The sequence below is a fragment of the Desarmillaria tabescens genome (genome assembly GCF_030435595.1).
Source record: "Desarmillaria tabescens strain CCBAS 213 chromosome Unknown EV420scaffold_115, whole genome shotgun sequence".
Lineage (NCBI taxonomy): Eukaryota > Fungi > Basidiomycota > Agaricomycetes > Agaricales > Physalacriaceae > Desarmillaria > Desarmillaria tabescens.
The window spans coordinates 22,548-45,397 of NW_026848414.1; the positions used below are offsets into that span (position 1 = coordinate 22,548).

Below are 22,850 nucleotides of genomic sequence, written 5' to 3' on the forward strand. Positions count from 1 at the left end.
TATGCGATGAGGGCGGTGTCACCAACAGTGTTTAACATGCCTTGGTCACCTTAGGGGAAAGACCGCGAGATCTATACATTACGACACACAACATCCCTCAATGGAATTTAAATGGAAACTCATGTCGTTATACCATTTTCACGTTCTTCCCACATTCCTTACTAACATCGCAAGCGTGTTTAGTCCTGCTATCGCCTGTAATAGAAAATCACGCATGCTGCTGAATATGAACCGTATATGTACAACTTGGTCCAGAGCACTTGGATCATGGTGACCATATGTGAGCGGTCACTTGGTGGCATTCAAGGCACAGACAGAAACGAGCATAAGTCCTCGGAAGGGTCAAAGCACAGACAGACGTACAGCGCCGGAGTAGTGCGACCTAGCTATAATCAGATTGGCTACTGTGGCACTTCGTGTACCCCTGGAAACACAATCGAAACTCGAGGTCAAGGTCACCGAGAAGCAGGTGTATCCCAGAATCTTGGAACCAGAAGTCGTTCGTGGAAAGTGAGTACCAGACCTACAACAATGGACAGCGGAGAGAAGACAGGGTAACAAGAACTACTGAAACGGCCCTCAGCACTCAGTGTAAGCACATCACCACCCGTGAATGAATGAATGATGCCCGTGGAATGACTGAACGAAGTGGGAGAACCTTACAATCGTATGGGGAAAAGGAAACGACGGGAATGACGTGAGTCAGGCCCGGTCGGAATGTTGATCCCCCACCCCCCTCTGCGGCCTTTTCACTGCGTCTGGTTCATTAAACTCGCTAGTAACGAATGCGCTACTAAGTATGGATGCAGTCAAACGCGCATTGATTATATTCTCTAGTCTGGGCCTGGCTGCTCCGACTTTACGTTGACAAGTCGAATCATTTTACTCAGACTCCGTGCTTTCACAATCAAACACGTCGAATGAAGGAGCATTCATGACTCGTTTTTTCCGCGAAGCCTGTGTGTACTTCTTCATTCATTTTTTCCTTGAGGCATTGGCATGATCGGATCCATACAGACGCCCAGCACAAAAATGATTCAACTGACAAGGATAAGAATCCTAACTGGCCCACTCTGCTGAAATCATACGTCTATTCCTGGGCATAAATGATCGCAACTTATTCTTCTGAAATTTTTGAAAGGATGGGCGCTTATAGACGGCCGTTTTAAAACTAGCGCCATAGTTGGGCGAAGCTTACTGGTTACTGGCTGACGCTCTACATGACGCATACCCAGCTTCGTATCAAGATGGTGGTTGATTGCTGCAGATCAAACTTTACTTACCTCAATGCCATACCTGGAACTTGCCTCGTCCTAAATTTGTATTGACCATGAGCCTGAAGAGTAGTTGAGATCTAGTTGCCAATACACATGTCTTTCCACCGCTCATCCCCCATTTTCCTCCATCTTAACGAATAATTCTATGAAAACCGTGTAGTTTAACATTCTCATGTATCTAGCATTGTCACAGAGGGCACTGCCAGTGGTAGCTTTCATCTTCCTTGTCCTGGATGTCCTTCAAGCTGACGATGACTCATCGTCATGCGTTTTGCATGTTTAAGGCCGATCACCACCTGCTGCTAACAATTTTTGCTCGCACATACATATTGTCACTCTCCAGACGTTCTCCTGGACTGAATTATCACTGGAACGGCGAGCTGTTGGACCAATCAGAGTGCTGAAGATGGATCTACTGATTGATATGACTGCCGGCAATGTGAAGGACATGGAGGGATGGAAATGGCGGAGGACGCCAAGGAGAATGAACTTGCCTTGTTGGTCTTCTCTTCACATCTTACCTATCCACGCACAGGCAGTCGGTCGTTTCGTTTTGCCGTAGATGACATTCTGCTACCTCTGCTTCAATTTTGTATCTTAATCTCATTCGGATACAATATACGTGAGAGCGACATACAAGAGTTATCCCAAGATTGGCATTTGTGGGTGGGGAGGTCTCTCAGGCTTTATTGAAACTCATGATGTGAGGGTCGAGGATACTAACATCTGCGCAGTTGTCACGCCGGGGATGTTCAGTTGCACAATTTGTCACCAAGTGTGTATTGTCAGTTCGGTACTCGCCGTGACTGTCGTGAACGGTGCACGTAAAGTAAAATTTCCTAGATACCAGTTCCATGATTTATCATGGCGACCCCAAAGCAATGATCACGAAAAGACGAAGGTTGGATGGAAGCTCTCGGCATAAGCAAACTAAAACGTGCCACCCACGTCAGCTAACTGGTCTACTTCACCCGCCACCGTGCCAGTGTTCGAAACTTGAAAACGTTTCAGCTTGTTGACGTTGTTGCTAATAAGCAACAGATCAGGAGATACGAAACGGCCTATGCCCAACTCAAAGATGTTAACACGGACTTCCTTTGATTTAAAACTTGGTTAAACATGGGAAGGAAGTATGGAGGAATAGATGGCCTTTGTTTGAGATAGAAAGGTGAAGGATCGAAGGATCCTACATGCAGATGTGTGAGAGCTGGACGCGCCGACGGTCGGAAAGGCGTATAACCGCCCGAGGCGTTGGGTTTGAGGCAGTGGTGTAGATGTTACGCTGAAGGTGATGCATCATCGAACATTGTCATGCAGGAGGGAAATGAGATGTCATTTCCGGTGGTTTTCCGCTTGCAAATCAACCAGGCCTGCATGACGAAAGAGAAGAGTCGTGGAGAGATGCATTCAAGTTTGAGTTAGCCGAAAGATGATACACCGGAACATTCGGACCGAGCCTTCCATTCATGAAATCCGGGGTGTGGTCTTTTTTCATTCCTAGAAACATTCGCCAATCGACATATTTTCTGCAGCTTATGTCCAACTACGTACCCCCCCATTTCTCCATTTCATTCCCCGATACCACAGCCAAGTTATCTTGGAGACCCGAGGGTAATCCCTCGTCTTCTCGACAAAGTTGGACGTTGTGACGCTGCTGGTATCGTCTACTTTTTCGTTCGCCGATGAACGTCGGAAATCATTGAAAGAAGACCCTTCAAACCAGTACTTGACGGAGAACCGGCGCTCTCTACATGGATTATTAGAAGCCATGTATGGAGGAGCTAGCGAGTTTGGGCATTGATTGTTTGCGACCTATGGTATGACCTCCACGCTTCGTCCGCAGCTCTGCTGGTTTGGCCCAAGTGCTGCGTGAACTCGTCCCAGAGATCGGTCAGGAAGGACCAGTGGTGTATTCTCAATCAGTGCTGTGGACAGAACCGCCATCGTCTTGTCGTCACTATGGTTCCTTTTTGATCCCCGCTGTTTCCTTTGCGTATGCGCCACAATTCCAAAAGCGAAAGCACCAGTACTGAGAGGGATTGAACGATTGAAGCGAGGATTTCTGGATCGTCTGGTATGCAAGAAAGATCATTTATTGGTTTTCATATCAGAGAAGGGTATGGTGATGACTCACAGCTACTTCATTTCTTGACCATTTTAGAAAGGAGCAAAGGAAAATTCCCTAAAACACTGTATGAGAGGAATAGAGTCCTACACCTACACCTACACCGTTCCAACGTTCGATTCCATCATCGATCTTTTGATATGAGAGTCGCCGCAAGGAAAGGTCCCTGGTTATGCATTCTCCATTCCAAATTTCGGCAGATCCCGATAGGCATAAGATCACGCGTTTCCAAACGTATAAGCAAAGACTTTTTAGCTTGGCCAAGAAAAGACGATAGAGCATTAGTTTCCGGTTTGACTGAAAAATGAAAGGGCGGTATGCTGCGACGCTTCCTTCGCATAGGCAGGCCTTTGTACGTACGACGGTCATGAACACCGGACTTGTCATTTGACCAGGTGTTGGGGGAGCGACAGCCACTCAAGGTAGTTCTGCGTAACCTTCTGCAAGGCTCACCAAACTGTCCAGGCCAAACCTCCAAGCCGGAACCGCCTGGCTTTCTCTGTCAGGCAAGGTTGGACGACAGTTGGCGAAAAGATATTGATTGTTTTTATCTGCAAATGCCATCTCGTTAGACATGGCAGGAAGACGAGATAGTAAAACGGACCGTAAGTTCCTGCATGAATCAAAGTAAAAAGTATCGCAGCATCACCCAGAGGACAAGCATATCTACGCATTACCACCATCAACTTTCTCGGAAACTGTGCAGAAGATAACGACGTACATCAAGCAGCGATTAAAGTTGAGCGCTTAAAACTATGTGAGCATCCTTCCAGAGCTGCGTGGATACCTGTGAAAACGGCATTCGCTTGAGTATGGGGAACGAGAACAAACCTTCATTGCGCCCAGAGTCATTCTGAAAAGCTCCGAGCTGTAGGATCCAATGCAGATGCATTCTTCGAACAGGGATCTATCGTATACCTGGTTGGAAAAAAGTGGACAGAAGGTGGAATCGTGTTTGTACAGTCATCGCAAAAGGTTGGAGAGTCTAAGAAGCAGGGTCCAGAGCATCCTAAGTAGTATGCGCCGCAAAACTTCCTTCATAACAGCGTCGAGTATCTGTTGGAGATCAGCGTAAGGGAGAAAGAGGAGCAAATCAGGACGTACGAATGATCCACTTGGCGAGTTCTGCTGCAACTCGACCCCTCCCCCTCTTGATCGTCTCAGATCACATTCCCAGCCAAGGAAATGCTCATCGACCGTAAAATATCAGTAAACCGATATCAAGACTGTCCTAATCAATGAGACATTAGCAAGAAGTTGGATTTTCAGAATGAATTGAGGACGTACTCGCACACTTTTTATCTCTCACGACGACCGATACCCATGAAACGCATATGGGCAGTGTAGTAGCTCATAGCGTCGGATGGCGAATGTGATGGAGGAAAGGAAACATGATTTCCATTGCGCCAGACCCGATGCCGTGGTGCTGGGGAAAGACAATCAACATCACTGCTGAGACTGGTTCCAGCAAGTCGGAATTGACAAGACGAGGAGATCAACGGAGATGCACTGGGAGCTGGACTGATGAGGTGTTGACGCGTCTGCAGTTTTTTCACACCATCGGTCCTGGTCAAAGTCGGTACCCGGTTTACATACCCCTTGAGTGAAAGGTCTATTAGGCCGTCGATAACCCATTGCCCCTCTATTGATCAAAGGTCCACCCTGCCCGAGCATACAGATAATCGCCACGCTTCATTGCCAGGACATGCTCCAGCAATCCTTGCATTCATGCTCAGTGCGTCGGCGAAAGACTCGGCATATGCTAGCAAACGTGATTATGTCGGTGTAGGGGGTCCGTCCTTTTCTCGGAGCGTTCGAGGTAGTTGTTACTCATGTAAGCGCGGTATTGCCGTGTGACTCGAGAAGACCAGTGCACGCACTAGAACTTTACGCGATGACGAGCTCCCACATTTGCACCAGTGCCCTCGCACATGCTTGTTCCGTAGGTCATTGCAAAAGTTGATGGGCCATGACGCAACTGGGCGGGGAGGTATTGACAGCCTTGGGAGGTTCGTAATGAGCCGAGCACCTTTGAGTGCACTAACCGGTACGTACTAGACATTGTTTTTAGACAAATGTCACGGTGAGATGCCGTATAGGTCCTTACTGAATGTTGCACGCTCCCGGGGATGCTTGGGAGCCAAGCCTTCACCAAAACACTCCAGAACCTTTCGCTTGTCGCTGAAAACAAGCCGATGAGTACGCAGAGAGCTTGACATCGTAAATGGATGTACCGACACCGAAAAATGGAGTAGCAGCGATCGCATGACTGCAGTAATGGAAGGAGACTGGAATGGAGACGATGCTGATGGCCGTGGGTGGTTTGGCAGCAGCATTACTGTCGGCTGGACCCTTGAGCACATTATTCCAGATGATTACTGTCGTCATTGTCCAGTGTCGGGAACCTACTTCCTTCATACTCTCTATGCATTGACCTCTACCTCCTAGCATGGCCCTCCTTTGGTCGCTATCGATTTTCCAAATCATCGTATTTCGGTCTTGCTGTAGATAGAGATCAACACTGATCTTTGATCCTTAGGCAGATTCGAATGTTACGGAATCCCGTGTGGAACATTGATTAGCGCCTGGTTTTGTGGCGGTACGACGCTGAGCACGAAGTCGAACTGATGGTAATGGTAGACGGTCACATCAGTTGTCGTTGCTTTGGCATTAGTCACAGAACGAAATTCGAATGAGGGATTGGAGGAGAGTGTACGAGTGTGACCGCCGTGATGAATTACTGAGCACAGCCACCACGCAGATATTCAATGCCCACCGGTCCGGGCTTCGAACATAAATTCGGCCGTTCCTGATTGCAGTACTATTGTTGGTTTGATTGCGACCAAGTGTGACCAAACTTTCCGTGTTGATCCAAGCACCGGCGAGGTTGACCTCCAGTATCAAGCTCCAGTAAGCTCCGGGTGAAGTCTAGGCTGCATCAATATGCGGTGCGTGTTCGTCCAACCTTTCATTAATGCAAGGTATTCATTCAAATTTCAAGCTATTCATGAGATCAATTTGGGCCACGATGTCCTCCTACAACATTTCCAAGTACTAGCCTGAATTATTATTTAATTTTACTGGTATTATCGGCCTACCTGTCTCTCTGCCTTTCCATGTAATATTGGCCTGACCAGATCTATGCAAAGGACTGGAGGACGAGGCATACTGCAACCTTCCGGACGCTTTCAGCGGTCAAATGATCATCTAAACCACCTATACCTATTATCAGTCCTCTCATCTGGGACCCGGTTGTACTAGGTCCCCGTGATTCTAGGATGATCTTCCTGCCGTATTGACATTCTTTTCGCAGTATTCTGAGCCGCAATGAGAAGTACTTCGATGCTGAGAAGCTTTGCTTTACGTCTAATCGGCAACGAGCACTTCATAGTTGACAAACCTATCGCTAGTGGGAGTACGTGCTTTACTTGTTTTGTTGAAAATGGGATTACTCATTTCCATTTTGGCAGGAAATATAAGCTCTGTAGTTTAGACGAGATTGCGAGTAATCTAATCGTTGGCTAATTCTCAACAGAGCTTTGATGATGACTGATATGGTAAGTGGATAACATCTAGCCGTTGGTTTCGCCTCCCCATACTGATAATTTGCTCAGTATCGACTTCGTGTTCAACCCTACTTAATGTTTAAAATGTCCATCAGGTGACATGCGGGGACGACATTGAGAATCATTCCGAGCGGCCTGTACTCTCGCCACATTTTTCAGAAAAGCGACATCTCCATGCCAATATCGTCAGCATGCGCCTCAGTCTCATATCAAGCGTCAAACTAAGCAAGGCGGGAATATTATCTTCTACACACTGGGCCCGGCTCGAGCTACCACTGTCCTGAGTATTTTTCCGCTTCACCAGAATCCAAGTGCTGCAGCAGTGACACCATAGACGCCCAAATACAGGACATCATTCAGATTACATTCCCAACAAACCGATGTCACGATCGTCCTAATGAACGAGACATTAGTAAGAGGTTAGGACTACAGAATTCATTTTTTCTTGACCTACGAGTCGAGTGTTATAGTTCGTAATGCCGGATGGCCTCAAGTGAGATTATGGAACAATTTCATTCGGCCGGACCCGATGACAAGAAATCAGCGCTGCGGAAAGATACTGGGCTAGGGAAATGGCTGACTCTGGCAGCTTTGAGGATGTTGACGTTGACAATTTAAACGCTAGTATGGAGCGACCACTGAACTAAGATGCGGCGAATATCCCGCTGGGACAACATTGCCGACAGTTTCACACGACGGTCTACACACAGATCGCACGCTGTCGTCAAGTCTCAATTAATCCCACGGCGAACCCTTAGGCCCTGGTATCTTAGGCGAATTTGCAGGAACAGATGAAATATAACTAGTGGAATTATTACATGCTACACTGCCTTCCGATGAGAACTCCCTAGGGCCTGAATGTCCTGGTAAAGCATTCGAAAAGAGATGGAAGGCATGTTCGAGGTGCACCACCCATCCTGATGTCGTCTGGAGATTGGAAAGACCAGGAGATACCGGTGCCGCGGCACAACTTATCCGCCGGTTGGTTTATGTAACACTGTTGCGGCAACACTTACATTTGTACATCAGTCTGGCGTGAGGAAGCTTGAAAAGCAGCTGCAAAGCCTGCCTAATGACTAGTCACTACTGTTGCCTCTCGAACACTACGAACCACAGCTATCGTCTAGTCTGGCGCAGGGCATCAATACGTCGACGCATTAAAGTCTGGGTGTTTCCAGAGTTCAAGCCGATTTTTCGCTAGTCTTTCCTGCGTATCTGGATGGAACATGAGTCGTATGCCAGTATACTTCGTTCACAATTGATGTAAGTCGGAGGAGTCTTAAATGTAGATCAGACGTTGCTGCTGTGCCTACTGCTATATTTATCCTTTTCCCATGACCAGATCCATACAGACTCCCGACCGGCGTTAAGCTGTTATATCGATTCCAGTGCATCGACCATTGTCGCATTCAATTTAGGCAATCCAGAAAATGGTTCTGTTGAATGATATGATACGACTGCCGATGGCTTGATACCATGAAGGACAGAGGGCGATCTCACCGTGTTTTCCTCTGCATGTGCATGCACAGAGAAGAACTTCTGAATAGAGCGAATCTGAGAGAGAAGGGCATCTCACACGGGGACCATCTGCTGACCGTGATTCTTTTAATTATCTATCTTTATAATTCGTCGAATGGTGAATACAGGGACATAATGAGGAGAATCCTCAGACTTCTCACTGCAGTGATACACTGAGAAGCTTTAACAAATGCCTGCCGTGATACTGACAGAAATTATCACCGCAGGCGTTTGCTAATTACCTGTCAGTCTCGCTCGCTACACGCTTTGATCTCGTGCCTCTTGCGAGTGTGTCCAGTGATCACTCCTGGAAGGCGTTGGTGCATTGAAAGGTCCTAATCAGGAACACCGGGTCCACAGCCATAACATGACTCACCATGTGCTGTGATACGTGCCTCTTCGCCATTTTCTGGGTTCCATCTGGACAGGAAGGTAAATATTTTATTGATATTTTATTCCATCATGTGGAAGGACCTCGACCCACACCTTTCCGGAGTAATTGTCTACACCTTGCTGACTTTACTCCAACTCTCGACATCTCGAAAACGTTGAATATCAAAACACACTCAACTCTTACAATGTGACTGCCACCACCATGCTGTAATGCACAGCGCTCTGCAGCATGATTGATGTAGTCTACCCAACCCAACTTAACATGACAATGGAACGCATGCTCTTAGAAATAAGGTGTTGTAGGAGACGACCGGATTCAGACTGCCAATACCTAGGTGGATCAATATTGATCACTTAGGTAGGCATTTCAATTGACAAAATCGTCTCATTCGCGCTGAAAAGGTGAGAGAACAGATGGACTTTGGCATGTATTAGGAAACGCCACTAATACTTGTGGGGACATCAAGAAGAGAGAGACTGATCTCATTCATGGATACATCATACCATACCAAAGGATTGTGATATGAGTAACGCTTGCACTGGTGAGATGTGCTGATAAACTGATCAAAATAGAAGGCATAGGTACATATGCAACAGCCCGCGCCGGAGCTGTCGACCCAAAGAGAGAATGGGACGGTGATACTGTGGGGCAGGATATGCGGAGCAACAAACTCTCATTCGAGCTAGTTATAGGTGCGCGCAGCCACTGTAAGACCACAGAAGGAAATGCTGTCCCTCAGCTTATCTGTGCTGCTGTTGAGGATGAAACTGATGCCACAGATGCTTCATTTCAGCTGAATAGTTTTGTGAATTCAGCTGTATAATCGATCAAGGAGTCTCTCAGGAAACGCTACATAGGGAACTCAATCAATAACAATAGCATTCAGATGGATGCAGCGAATTTCCTAGAATACTGAGCTATTAATTCTCCTTGAGTATCGGACGCTTGATAGAAACATGGGGCACTGTGGCCTCAAAAAATGTACTATATATAGAAACACTGGGGAAGAGAATAGTGTTGCCGATGACTCGGCTTTTATCGGCTTAACGCTTTGAGATATTTTTATTCTGATTGGATCTATACTATTACGTGTACTTATGAATCCGCTCTTTGATAAGTAACCGGTGGAACTCCAGTCCGCCGTAAACAATCTATTGAGTATCGCCCTCATGCCTGGCTACCACGTAACACTGGGAATCATCTCCACTGCATAGGGTAAGAGCTTTCTTAGAGCTTTCATGCCTTTTTATAGATCGAAAATGATTCGTGACAAGCACGTTTTAAGTAAGTGTCAAAAACTCGTGAATATTAAGTACTTGCACCACTTCTATTAAAGAAGTGTCGAGTCAAAACGTGATGGCCGCCATTATTAGTGCCAGCAAACTAGAACGTGGGAATACACTGTTGACCATAGTTGACCCACAGGAAGTTGCGTGCTGAGGTCTGCACGGGACAGTCCTCCATTCAGTCCTACGGAAAGTACGTCTCCTGTGTCATCTGGTCATTTCGTTATAATACAAGTTTCTAGAAACCCCAGATTACAGACCGTCAGCCGGATGCAGCTTTACTAGGAATGGACCCCCAAGACAGCAATTCCCCGGTACAAATTTGTTTTTTGTACACTACATCTTCTCATCAGATTCGCTGCATAGACACCACTCGATATGCTAGAATTGCTATGCTTGGAGGAGGTAGAAAAGCGGCTTGCCCAGCAGTATGGGATGGCCTCCCTTCACGAGATCGACTCCATAGCAGTCTTGCAAGAGGCCAGAAGGCATGCTGACACACTATGGGGACGTTTTCGAAGCACGATCCTAGATGTCCTTCGGAAGACCGGCTTTTCAAATGCCAATGATGTAGAGGATTTGAATAAGCTTTATAACCTCCATCGCAAACCTCAGTTCAAGTCTCATTCCACGCTGATGCCAGACATAAGCATATACTCCTAGCTATCGACCGTCATCCTCACCCCAACTTTCGTAGGACCCCTACCACATCGGAGCCTCTCGCTTTTGGGCTGTTCTTATCGGTATTGATGCATACGAGACCAATCCCTTACGCGGTTGTGTATCTGACACTTCGTTGATAAAAAGATTCTTGATAGAGGATGCTGGGATACCAAAACATCGTATTCAATGTCTTCTTGGGTCCAAGAATCCTACCCCTGATTCCGTGATACCCTCCCGCACTAACATAGTAAACACACTCCGTGGTCTCATTGACAATCCTGATATTGAACGGGGCGATAACATCATTATCCATTACGCCGGTCACGGCACGAGCTATTACTGCTCAGAGCACTTTTCCGCACAATCTACATGCCAAACCGGTGCTTGTCCTATCGATGCTCTGTGCCCCATCAATCGAGACACTATGGACTCCGATAAGCACTGGATTCCCGACATCAGCAAAAGAGAGCTCTATACACTCTTCACCCAGATATCACACAAGAAGGGACATCATATTACATTCATTACAGACTGCTGCCACGCCAGCAGTTTTGACCGACAGGACGGAGACTCAGCAATACGCACCACACACCCAACTTTTCATTCCGATGTCCACAATATGCTACGCGCTGCAGATCAATTATTAAAACATTTTCCCCGTTACCCATCTGTATTGTTGAAGGATTGGCAGCCAGATACGGGTTCTCATGTAATTCTTGCCGCTTGTTTGGATTATCAGTATGCGAAGGAAATTGGGGGAGAGGAGGGATACGGCGGGATTTTCACCAAGACACTGGTGGATGTGCTGAAGTTGGGTGCCTGGAGGAAAGAAACGACATATGTTGGGCTGACCCATCTTCTGAACCAGTCATATACGCAGACTCCAGTGGTTGCTGGGGACCATAAATACGATTGTATTTGGTACCAGGTGTAAATGTTAGTAGGCATTGGCCTAAGCGCTATATCAAAGGGGCCCAATCTTACACCAAAGTCATGCTCAATACAATTCTTGTCAGGTCTAGTAAGGTCTCTACTACGTACGTGCAAGGTACCCTAAGTGAACATCAAGCCAACCATAGCCTAACCTGTTATCTGAACGGTTGTACCTCACATCACCATCCTTCTCGAGTCTATCTGGTGCCGGAACAGACATGTAGACCAGCCATAACTGTGGCCAAGTCACTGGTCTTTCCAAACGAGATTACCCCGGTGACTGGAGTTCTATTGTCAGTTTTCTTGGCCAGAAGAGAGCCCTTTTATGTTGCTCAGGGTTTTATCTAATCTGCTTCCACTTCTTCGAGTAGTTCGTCAATATTGCATCGATCAGCTCTCCTCCTTCCCTACCTACCTGATACTCATCCTTCTGCTGACAGTTCTCATGACGATGCTTCTGGATTTGATCTAGATCGTTTCCTACTTACTAGTGCATCCCAGACCGGCCAGCTTATGTTTTAACAGCACCTGGAGCTATGCGATTAGCTACGGTTCCGTGATAAGGCTTTGACGTGTCTGTGGTGTTGTTCTTCAGACCTTCGGTCCTGGTCAAGGCCATTTTTACCCTGACTTTTCGATATCCGTTTCTCCGTTAATCAAACAGTCCGCCCTACAAGCATCCAGGCCCCGCAGCCAACGACCAGGCCTCATTTATTCCAACGGGGATGTTCACCATGTTCAAGGAAGTCCGAGTTCATCGGCGAAAGACTCAGCATACGTTGGCATACATGATTGGACCATCGATTCACGGTGTCTACCTTCTTTTCGGAGTGGGCCATACAGTTGTTTGTTCGCATACATGTGGTCTTACCAAGTAGCTTGGCATGAATAATTGCGCGTGTTAAAACTTTGTGGGTGATTAAGTTCCCGTACTTGCATCATTGTCCTTCTCGCTTCCAAAGAGGGCTGTACGCCGTCGTCCATGTTGCACAAGCTGATGGGCCGTGGGTAGGGAAAGTATTGGCAGCCCTGTGACGTTCAATGTCTATGCGATGATGCAAGCGCTATTGAATGTCCCACAGTCATTTCATGAGTGATGACTAGACGCTTTCAGATTAATTTGACGGTGAAGGGGTCGTATACCTTACTGGTGTTCCTGGAGGGCAAAGGAACATACAATGCTTCCGAGTCAAGTCATCCAACGAAGTACACAAGGGCATTTTCCTTCTTCGCTCAAAGGACACAAACAAGGCGGGGATGCATGAAGAAAGATAGACATCACAAATGACATGCCGACAGTGGTGAGAGTGTGCACGCTGTTTCACACATATTGTAAGCTCTCGTGTCCCCCGATGCCGAAAAAGACCTATAACAGCGTCTCTCCACCAACTGTAAGAACACGGAATGCAGTGTGGCAGTGGCTGTTGGCTAGATTCATCTGGGCTATCTGTGGGTCGTGCTCCCGGCGAGATGAGAAAACAGACATCCCGGTATTGAAGCTGTAGCTCGTAAAGGATGCAATGATGTAAAAATGAGCGGCTTGTAGGAGTATTACCATGATCCATGATTATGGAGTCATCGACAGCGCCCTTGAATGGATTGTTCCAGATCAGTGCTGTCGATGTCGCCTACAACTCTGAGATTCTTACCTATTGACACCCTTTGCGGGAGATATATCTGAATCTCCGTTCCTCCTGTCGGTAGTTGGATTTCTGTAGTGCTGCAGACGGAGGTTGACATTGATCGATCATCTTCGATCTGATAACATCTAGAACTTTGGATCTAATAGGAATCCCGTGCGTAACGACGATTGGCGGTGGTATCATTATGGAAAGCGGTGCAGAGGTGGTGGCAGAGTGCAAGGAAAGATGAACTGGAGATAGCAGTCTACACAGTTACCGCCGCCTCAAGGTAACCTTGCAGCTTTCGGGTTCGACAGACACAGCCCAGCTGTCACATGTTTCACATTCTTATCAATCCGAACAGATCTGAACCACAGCCTCAAGTCAAGTGCGATCTTACTCAGTTACTTTCTGCAGCTACCGTACTTCTCGTCTCTGCATTAGGGAGATCATCAATGATTAAAATTACAGATTTTGTCGGTATGTGGTATGCGTCATCTCATATTTTCATTGCAATTTATAGACTCGATCTCAGATGTCAGTTAAGCTCGGAGATCATATACTATCCTAGGATTCGGTATAAGTATGCCAGCAATGTGCCTTCCAAACAGCACGAAAAGAAGATGTGGCCTTCTTTTTTGTGGATTTTATGGATGTATGAATGGCACAGCTTGTTCAGATGTACCCTACAAGATTCAGTGATGGCTACCTGGAGGACTCTTGGATCGAAACTCGACTCAGGAAACAAGACCGTTCGAAAGATAGTAGCTCATTAAGGACATCATATTTCTATGCATAACTAGGACTGTACACGGCTCTACTGATACCAAAGGTGTTCATATTTGCGCTCTCCAGCAACGACCGGAGTCTGGAAATAGTCCTGATTCAGATGCTCAGTCAGCCCAACATATGTCGTTTCCTTCCAGTCACCCGACTTCAAAACACTAACGAGTGTCTTGGTAAAAACCCCGCCATATCCATCCTTTCCCAAAGTCTCCTTCGCATACTGATAATCCCTACACGCCACGAGAACTACATGAGAACTCATATCTGGCACCCAATTCTTGGATAACACAGATTGAGAGTGTCTGTTTGCAGCGCATAACATGTCATCGACGTTGGAACGAAGCGTGGCATGGGTGACGCGTAGTCTTATCTCCTGATCTGGATCTCTGCTCATGCCACCGGCGTAACAACAGTCTGTGATAAACGTGATTTTATGCCCCTTGACGTGAGATATCTTTGTAAAGAGAGAGTTGAGCTCTCGGTCACTTATATCGGGTATTGGATGCCCATCTGCGTCTATGGTATCGTGGTCGATGGGGCACAGAGCCTCTATAGGACAGGCATCGCTACTGCTGCACTTGGATTCCAGTGGAGTGGAGAAATGCTCTGAACAGTGGTAGCTCGAGCTGTGTCCGGTGTAATAGATGATATTATTGCCTCGCTCAATTTCAGGGTTGTCAAAGAGACTATGGAGCAATTTGACGATGTTGGCATGAGAAGGAGTTAATGGATCGCCATGAGGAGGTTTCCGAGCGCCGAGGAGACATTGGATGCGATGTTCTGGCACACCGACGTTCTCGAGTAGGAGTTTCTTCATTGATAATGTGTCTGATACACAGCCGTGTAAAGGATTAGATGCGTATGCATCAATGCCAATGAGAATGGCCCAAAAGTGAGATGCGTCAACGTGGTAGGGGGCCTACGAATGTCAGGATGAGCATGAAGGTTGGTAGTTAATGATATACACTTACACCTCGGTTCAGAGTGGGAGATTCATATGAAATTGACAGCAAATGGCAAGGATTCAATGTGTCTTTGAGGCAGAGGTGGTAGAGCCAGTGCAATTCTTTTGCATTATCACTGTGCAGCCTGGTCTGCTAGATTTCTGTTTGAAAGGTGTTAGTTGACAGTTAATTGTGATACATCAGGAGTGTCAGTTTACATCCAGCCCATATACAGTAATTCCATCAGGATGACAAAGTGGCTTAGTAAGCTTCCCAATCTGTATCAATGATGGCATCATTAGAAAAGAGGGCAATTCCGGGAATTGAACCCGGGACCTCAAAAATAAATCCAATAATGTCACATGACTTTCTCGAGCAAGCATACTAACCACTACACCATACTGGCATTATATATATATCTTTTCATCTCTATATATACCCTCTCTCCCTTAACATTTATGACCTCATATTGATGCCCTCCCTTTGCTCCGCTCTGGTGCGCTCTTTTGCCTTTTTAGGCTCCCCAAATCAGCCCATCAATTTTGGCTGGATCCAGTGGCAGTGCCGCATTTTTGATACCCAAAATAGGGGCTATTTTCCGGTCAAAATAGCTATTGGGCTATTCTCAGGCTACTGGCTGGGCAAGGGGATGGCACTATAATCTGTATAGACATAAACAACATAAAATAGAGCCCTCTAATGATGCATAGGAGCCCTGGATAGTGGATTAAAAGGGTAATATAATGAAAATCGCATAAATATTCGCTTTTGGGGGCTGCTGCATGCATTGGATCGGCTGGAGGACTTCACCAATCGATTCCCTGACCTTGAAAACACCCAAACGACCCCTCCACAGTACTTTTGGCACACTTTATTCCTGGAGATAAACGAAAATATTCGCTTTTTAGGGTGCAGCATGCTCCAGATCGCTTTGAAAACATTACCAGTCGATTCCTATGCTATAAAAACCCTAGAATACATCCTCCTTCGTAATATAGGTCCAGTATAATACAGTATAAAAGGGGGTATTAGGGGGCATACATCGCTTATTTTGTTTTTCGCACTTCGGATGGCCTGGGGAGCATCACCAATGGATTCCCTGATATTAAAAACCCCAAAACGACTCCAGCCTTCATTTATAGGGTCTCAAAAACGACAGAAATAATGATATTACAGTTTAGGAGGAGCACATGTAATAAATCCTATTTCTGGGCTTTGGACCACTTCGGAGTTTTGTCTATTGTGTTTATTGACCTGAATAACACTCAAATGACCCCACAGGACAAAGGAAACCATCAGAAATACGTGATAAAAAGAGTAATAGGGGGATGGAGGAGACATACCTTATATTTCGCATCTCTAATAGTTAGGGAGGGTATTCTTGTTATATAACAGACTGTATATATTGTACAATGGTGTGTACGAAGCCCCATGGATATCCGAAATGTATTGAATGAGATATGAGCAGATCATTCTGTAAAACAGGAGGAGCACATCCCATATTTCGATGTTCTGCTCATTCTATGGCCTGGAGACTATCAGAATCGGATTCCTTGACCCAAAAAACAGTAGAGGCACTTATCATCCATGGTATTCAGATGTTCAAACTCCGAAGTACAAGATGTTCTCTCATTTGTTACTTATATTGTCCTGTAGCTACATATGGCTGTATGTGTTATCTGGGTAAAATGGCTCCTATGGATGATAAGTGCCTCTACTGTTTTTTGGGTCAAGGAATCCGATTCTGATAGTCTCCAGGCCATAGAATGAGCAGAACATCGAAATATGGGATGTGCTCCTCCTGTTTTACAGAATGATCTGCTCATATCTCATTCAATACATTTCGGATATCCATGGGGCTTCGTACACACCATTGTACAATATATACAGTCTGTTATATAACAAGAATACCCTCCCTAACTATTAGAGATGCGAAATATAAGGTATGTCTCCTCCATCCCCCTATTACTCTTTTTATCACGTATTTCTGATGGTTTCCTTTGTCCTGTGGGGTCATTTGAGTGTTATTCAGGTCAATAAACACAATAGACAAAACTCCGAAGTGGTCCGAAGCCCAGAAATAGGATTTATTACATGTGCTCCTCCTAAACTGTAATATCATTATTTCTGTCGTTTTTGAGACCCTATAAATGAAGGCTGGAGTCGTTTTGGGGTTTTTAATATCAGGGAATCCATTGGTGATGCTCCCCAGGCCATCCGAAGTGCGAAAAACAAAATAAGCGATGTATGCCCCCTAATACCCCCTTTTATACTGTATTATACTGGACCTATATTACGAAGGAGGATGTATTCTAGGGTTTTTATAGCATAGGAATCGACTGGTAATGTTTTCAAAGCGATCTGGAGCATGCTGCACCCTAAAAAGCGAATATTTTCGTTTATCTCCAGGAATAAAGTGTGCCAAAAGTACTGTGGAGGGGTCGTTTGGGTGTTTTCAAGGTCAGGGAATCGATTGGTGAAGTCCTCCAGCCGATCCAATGCATGCAGCAGCCCCCAAAAGCGAATATTTATGCGATTTTCATTATATTACCCTTTTAATCCACTATCCAGGGCTCCTATGCATCATTAGAGGGCTCTATTTTATGTTGTTTATGTCTATACAGATTATAGTGCCATCCCCTTGCCCAGCCAGTAGCCTGAGAATAGCCCAATAGCTATTTTGACCGGAAAATAGCCCCTATTTTGGGTATCAAAAATGCGGCACTGCCACTGGATCCAGCCAAAATTGATGGGCTGATTTGGGGAGCCTAAAAAGGCAAAAGAGCGCACCAGAGCGGAGCAAAGGGAGGGCATCAATATGAGGTCATAAATGTTAAGGGAGAGAGGGTATATATAGAGATGAAAAGATATATATATAATGCCAGTATGGTGTAGTGGTTAGTATGCTTGCTCGAGAAAGTCATGTGACATTATTGGATTTATTTTTGAGGTCCCGGGTTCAATTCCCGGAATTGCCCTCTTTTCTAATGATGCCATCATTGATACAGATTGGGAAGCTTACTAAGCCACTTTGTCATCCTGATGGAATTACTGTATATGGGCTGGATGTAAACTGACACTCCTGATGTATCACAATTAACTGTCAACTAACAGTGTTTGATGCATCAAAGTAGCAGCTACAGGTGCACTGTCTGATGTTAATGTGTGGACCCTTTGAAGGAAAACTTGGATGGCTCTTTGAAACTGTCTGCACGGTAATTTTGCACGCCTTCTGGTTTCTTGCAGGACTGTTACAGAGTCGACGTCTTCAGGAGAGGCCATCCCGAACTTCTGTGCAAGCCATTTCTCGACCTTCATCAAAGATCCTATTTCCTGAAGCTCTGGATCCATGAGTGGTACCTATGCAATATCTCCTATGAGCGGGTCGCAATATACGTAAAACACACTCATACTGGAGCATAGTTGCTTTTGCAGGCGAGCCTGAGTAAGGGTGCTTTGGATGGCTGATAGTCTGAAACCTGCTGCGTGGAGAATTTCAGTATGTAAAGACCGGAGTAGACGAAGAGACACGGACCATCTGGAAGTTATCACAGGACACAGTTGTAATGATGAAGCTGTCGTTCGGCAGAAAATGTAGAGGCAGTGCAAGAGGCATGAGACCAAAGCATGTCAGCGAGACAGATAGGATGCAACGTGTGTTCGTCCCATATCATCTTGGTCCACGCTTAATGAAGCTTCTCAGTGTATCAGTCTGAGGCTTTTTCTCATCAGGTCTACTTTGCAATTCCAAATGTCACTTGGGATGATTTCAAGTGTCATCCCCCTATACCATCTTGATGGAGATTTTGCGCACTGAATGAGGGTGAACACGAAGTCAATACTAGAGCAAGTTATCAGACTATGGGGAGGTGAAAACAATGGCTAAAAGTTATTCTTTTTGTCATATGATTCAATATTGTAGTCATCAATCGAAGCTCTCCAAAATTTGACAACGATTAAAATGTAATGAATCGCTGCAGAAGCAAGGCTTCCCAGGCCTGCCAGGATAGAAAATGAGTAAGTTCCATCATCAACAAAACAAGTCAAGGATGTGCCAGCACCAGCGATGGGTTTGTCAACAATTGAGTGCTTGTTACCAATTAGACGTGAAGGAAAGCTTCTCAGCGTCAAAGTAACTCTCATTCAAGTTGAGAATACTGCGAAGAGAACCTCAACACAGTGAGATTATTCTACAATTGATAATCAAAGTCGCACGGACCCTGGTACTATTAGAGGACTGGTAATAAGTGTAGGTGATTTAGAAGAGCGGCCCATCTGGAGAGTTATAATTGCCTCATCCTCGCCAATCCTTGTATCAATCTAGTCAGACCAAGAAAAGAGGAGCGAAGGAGCACGGGCAGTCAACCATGCAGCAAAAGGGATTGGTCTGCATGTACATCTTTCTTCTCAACACGCATAGGAGTCGATTGCGAAATCACAGAGTCAGGCGAATTAGTTCCTGTTAACATACGAGTCGTCTTCCTTCCAGATACACAGGCATGCCAATAGTACCAGTAAAAATTAAAAATTCAGATGAGAAATTATTTCAAAAAGATCGATACCGGTACTTATGAGTGTGGTAAGAATAGAAATCGTGGCCCAAATTATCTCTGTAAATAACTTGAGTGATTATCTGAAAGTATGGGAGGACACGCACTGTATATCGATGTAATCTAGATTTTACCCATCGATTACCAGAACCTGATCATCCCCCACGGCGCTTCGAAGAACACAGAAAGTTTTGCTGATCACAATCAAACTAGTCAGGATGGCTGGATATAGTTGAGGGTATAGTTAGGACAAGTTCGGACTGGCGGACCTAGAATATTGGTGGGTGGCTGTGCTCAGTAGACTCGTCACAGCTCTTGTCATGCATTGTCTATGCCAATGACCCCAATCCATCTTCATGCTAATACAAGGCAACGACAATTTCTGTGACTATCTACCACTGCCACCAGTTCGACTTCGTATCCGGCGTTGCACTACCACAAATCCAGGTGGTAATCTATGTTCCATACGGGATTCCATAACTTCGAATCTACAAAAGGATCCCTGTCTATGGCAAGACCAAAATGCGACCGTTTAGAGAGTCGACGACGACGGCTACCAATAGAGGACCGTACTACGGGTCGAGGCTGATGCGTAATGGTAGGAAGGTAGTAAGCCCGACAGTGAACAACGACGACAGTAACCAATTGTTTAACAATGTCTAGTCAGAACCAGTTAACGACAATAGCGCACTCAAAGGTGCTCACCTCATCATGTCGACATCGAACATTCCAAGGCTGGCAGGCATGGCTTCCGTTTGTTCAGGCTTGTGCAATGGTCACCAGTGCAAGTGTGAGAGCTCATCATGGCATGAAATTCTGATACGAACATCGGGTTTGGGTAAATGGAATCATGCTCCTTCCCTTCCTCACATCGGCCATCCAGCACTTTGGGTTACTACACTGTCCACATGCTGCCCATGGGTATCAGAAATAAACCTGTGCGAGTGCGTCTTCAATTTATTCTGGAAATCCAACTTCTTGCTAATTCCTCGTTGATTAGGATAGTCTTGATATTGTCTTACTGATATTTTGTGGTTGATGACTGCGGGGAATGTGATCTAACATGATCAAAAGAGGGATGATCGAGTTGCAGTCAACCATTGAACCCCGCCAATCAGATCATCCGTACGTCCTGATTTGTTCATCTTTCTCTCCTACGCTGACCTGATGTATCTCCTACAGACTCTTGACCCTGTTATGAAGGAGGCTTTGCGGCACATGTTACTTCCAATACTTTGGACCCATGCTTCACAGGCTCTCCGACCTTGTCCAATCATTGTACAGACATGATTCCACCTTTTATCCGCTTTGTACGACAGGACACCATGCATTTGTACCGGATACCACAGAGCCGGCCCTCGGCATAATGAGGGAAAGAAGCCTTCAACCTTCATTGAGGGCTCGTCCCCATTCCTTATACTCAATTGAGCACCATATTCACAGGTATCTATTTAGGGAGACGCTTGCAGTATAGTCATAGGAGCCCAACTTTGATCACCGTTCCGAGAAAGTTCATAGTGGTAGTGCACAGATACGCTATAATCAGGTTGTCGTCTGTTCGGTTTCCTGGGATGTTCGGAACTTATGGTTGGTTTTAGTATCTCGTCCTCTTACTGTGTCTAACGAGATAGCATTTATAGATACAATAATATATATATATATTTGCCAGCTATTGTGCGATCGGCCGTTAATCGACTTCATCCTTCACTGAGATCAAAGCTCCAAACCAGCGCGTTATAACATCTCCTCTTGTTACTCGGGCTCGGTATTCCACATGCCCGAAATGCCATGCCTCTCCTTCCTTCCCGATGGAGCACATTACGACTATGGATAGCAGCCGTCTCTGCACAATAAATGAGGCACTATCCAGGATGAACCGTGGAGCAAGAGATGTGATCACAACCACGGGTTGGGTCACGGCATCGCGATGCATACCCAACAAGGTCACGGAAGGGTGAGACCATCCCTGAAGTGGATATTGAGCCTTTCGTGAGCCTGGGATGGACGGAGAAAGCTAGGTAATTTTTGGCTTGGAGGCTTGGCACGGACAATTTAGCAAGCCTTGTCAGAGGGTCATGCAGATACCTTGGGTGACTGTTACTCTCCCCAACACCTACTCCCTGCTCAAACCGAGCGTTCTGTTGTTAGTACTGTCGTATAAAGGCCTACCTTTGTGGAGAAAGCGCCACAGTATATCGCCCTTTCATTTTCAGTCGAACTGGAAACTAAGGCTCTATTGTTTTTTCTTCCGATGCCAAAGACCTCACTCCTGCGTATTTGAGCATTTGTTGTCGGATTACAAGCAGAAAATGCATAATCAGACGGGTGCCTCCCCTCAAAATAATCAAGAAATAAAGTAACTGTAAGTCGTAGTCATACCCTTCTCTAATATGAAAACTGATAAATGATCTCAGAAATCCTCACTTCAATTGTTCAGTACCCAGTGGTTTCGCTTTTGGGAGCATGACACATATGCAAAAGAACCAACTGGGACCAAAAAGGAGCCATGGTGACGAGACGATGGAGATTCTGATTGAGAACACCTTTAATCCCTCTTGCCTGATCACTGCGATAAGTGTCAGAATGGCTATTGTGGATGGCGCTATAAAGGTACGTGTTATTCGTTAAATATGTCCTAGTTTCTCATAGCTCCTGAAGTCTACAATTTCGCTACGATGTTCCTGTCAGTGTTAATTGATCAGCAACAATACTCTAGCAAGTTGAGCTCGACGATTAATTCCCTACTGCCCATTCCTCCAACCTGCGCCAGATTAAACAGTAGATGGACTGGTAATGGCATTGTCACAACAATCAACTTTGTCATGTATAAAATTCGGGGAAAACGGAAGAAAAGCTGGGAATCTCCAAGATAGCTTGGCTGCAGCTTCGGGGAATGAAAGGAAGAAACAGAGGGTAGGTAGTTAGATACAAGCCACAGAAAATACATTGGTTAACCAGTATCTCTAGGAATTATCGTACATAAAATAGTACTCAGGCTGACTAGGGATAGTCTCAGTCAAGTTAGCTGCGACCTCAGAAGAATCAGAGGATAGAAGTTCCGTATTCAGTTCCCTACAACGGCCGGGGTCTGGAAGGCGGTTGATTGTTCGAGAGACATCTATCCGACGTCAGAAGGTCAACCAATCCCTTGGTGAAATCCTCGTTGTTCCATCTGTTTCTCCCACC

The 22,850-nt window shown here is 45.7% G+C and overlaps 2 protein-coding genes and 2 pseudogenes across 4 annotated transcripts; 2 read left to right on the top strand and 2 right to left on the bottom strand.

Annotated features, from left to right (window-relative positions):
* Positions 1-10,974: 10,974 nt before the first annotated feature.
* Positions 10,975-11,763, top strand: EV420DRAFT_1588730 (uncharacterized protein; the record flags this gene model as incomplete). Its single annotated transcript, XM_060474862.1, has 1 exon — positions 10,975-11,763. A coding segment is annotated over one exon (789 nt), but the record flags the coding sequence as incomplete, so codon positions are not given.
* A 2,816-nt stretch (positions 11,764-14,579) lies between these two features.
* On the bottom strand, positions 14,580-15,071 carry EV420DRAFT_1223681 (uncharacterized protein; the record flags this gene model as incomplete). Its single annotated transcript, XM_060466487.1, has 1 exon — positions 14,580-15,071. A coding segment is annotated over one exon (492 nt), but the record flags the coding sequence as incomplete, so codon positions are not given.
* A 351-nt stretch (positions 15,072-15,422) lies between these two features.
* EV420DRAFT_t293 lies at positions 15,423-15,520 on the bottom strand (annotated as a pseudogene). Its single transcript has one exon. The product of its transcript is annotated as a tRNA-OTHER (tRNA).
* A 2,474-nt stretch (positions 15,521-17,994) lies between these two features.
* On the top strand, positions 17,995-18,092 carry EV420DRAFT_t292 (annotated as a pseudogene). The gene has a single exon. The product of its transcript is annotated as a tRNA-OTHER (tRNA).
* The last annotated feature ends 4,758 nt before the right edge of the window (positions 18,093-22,850 follow it).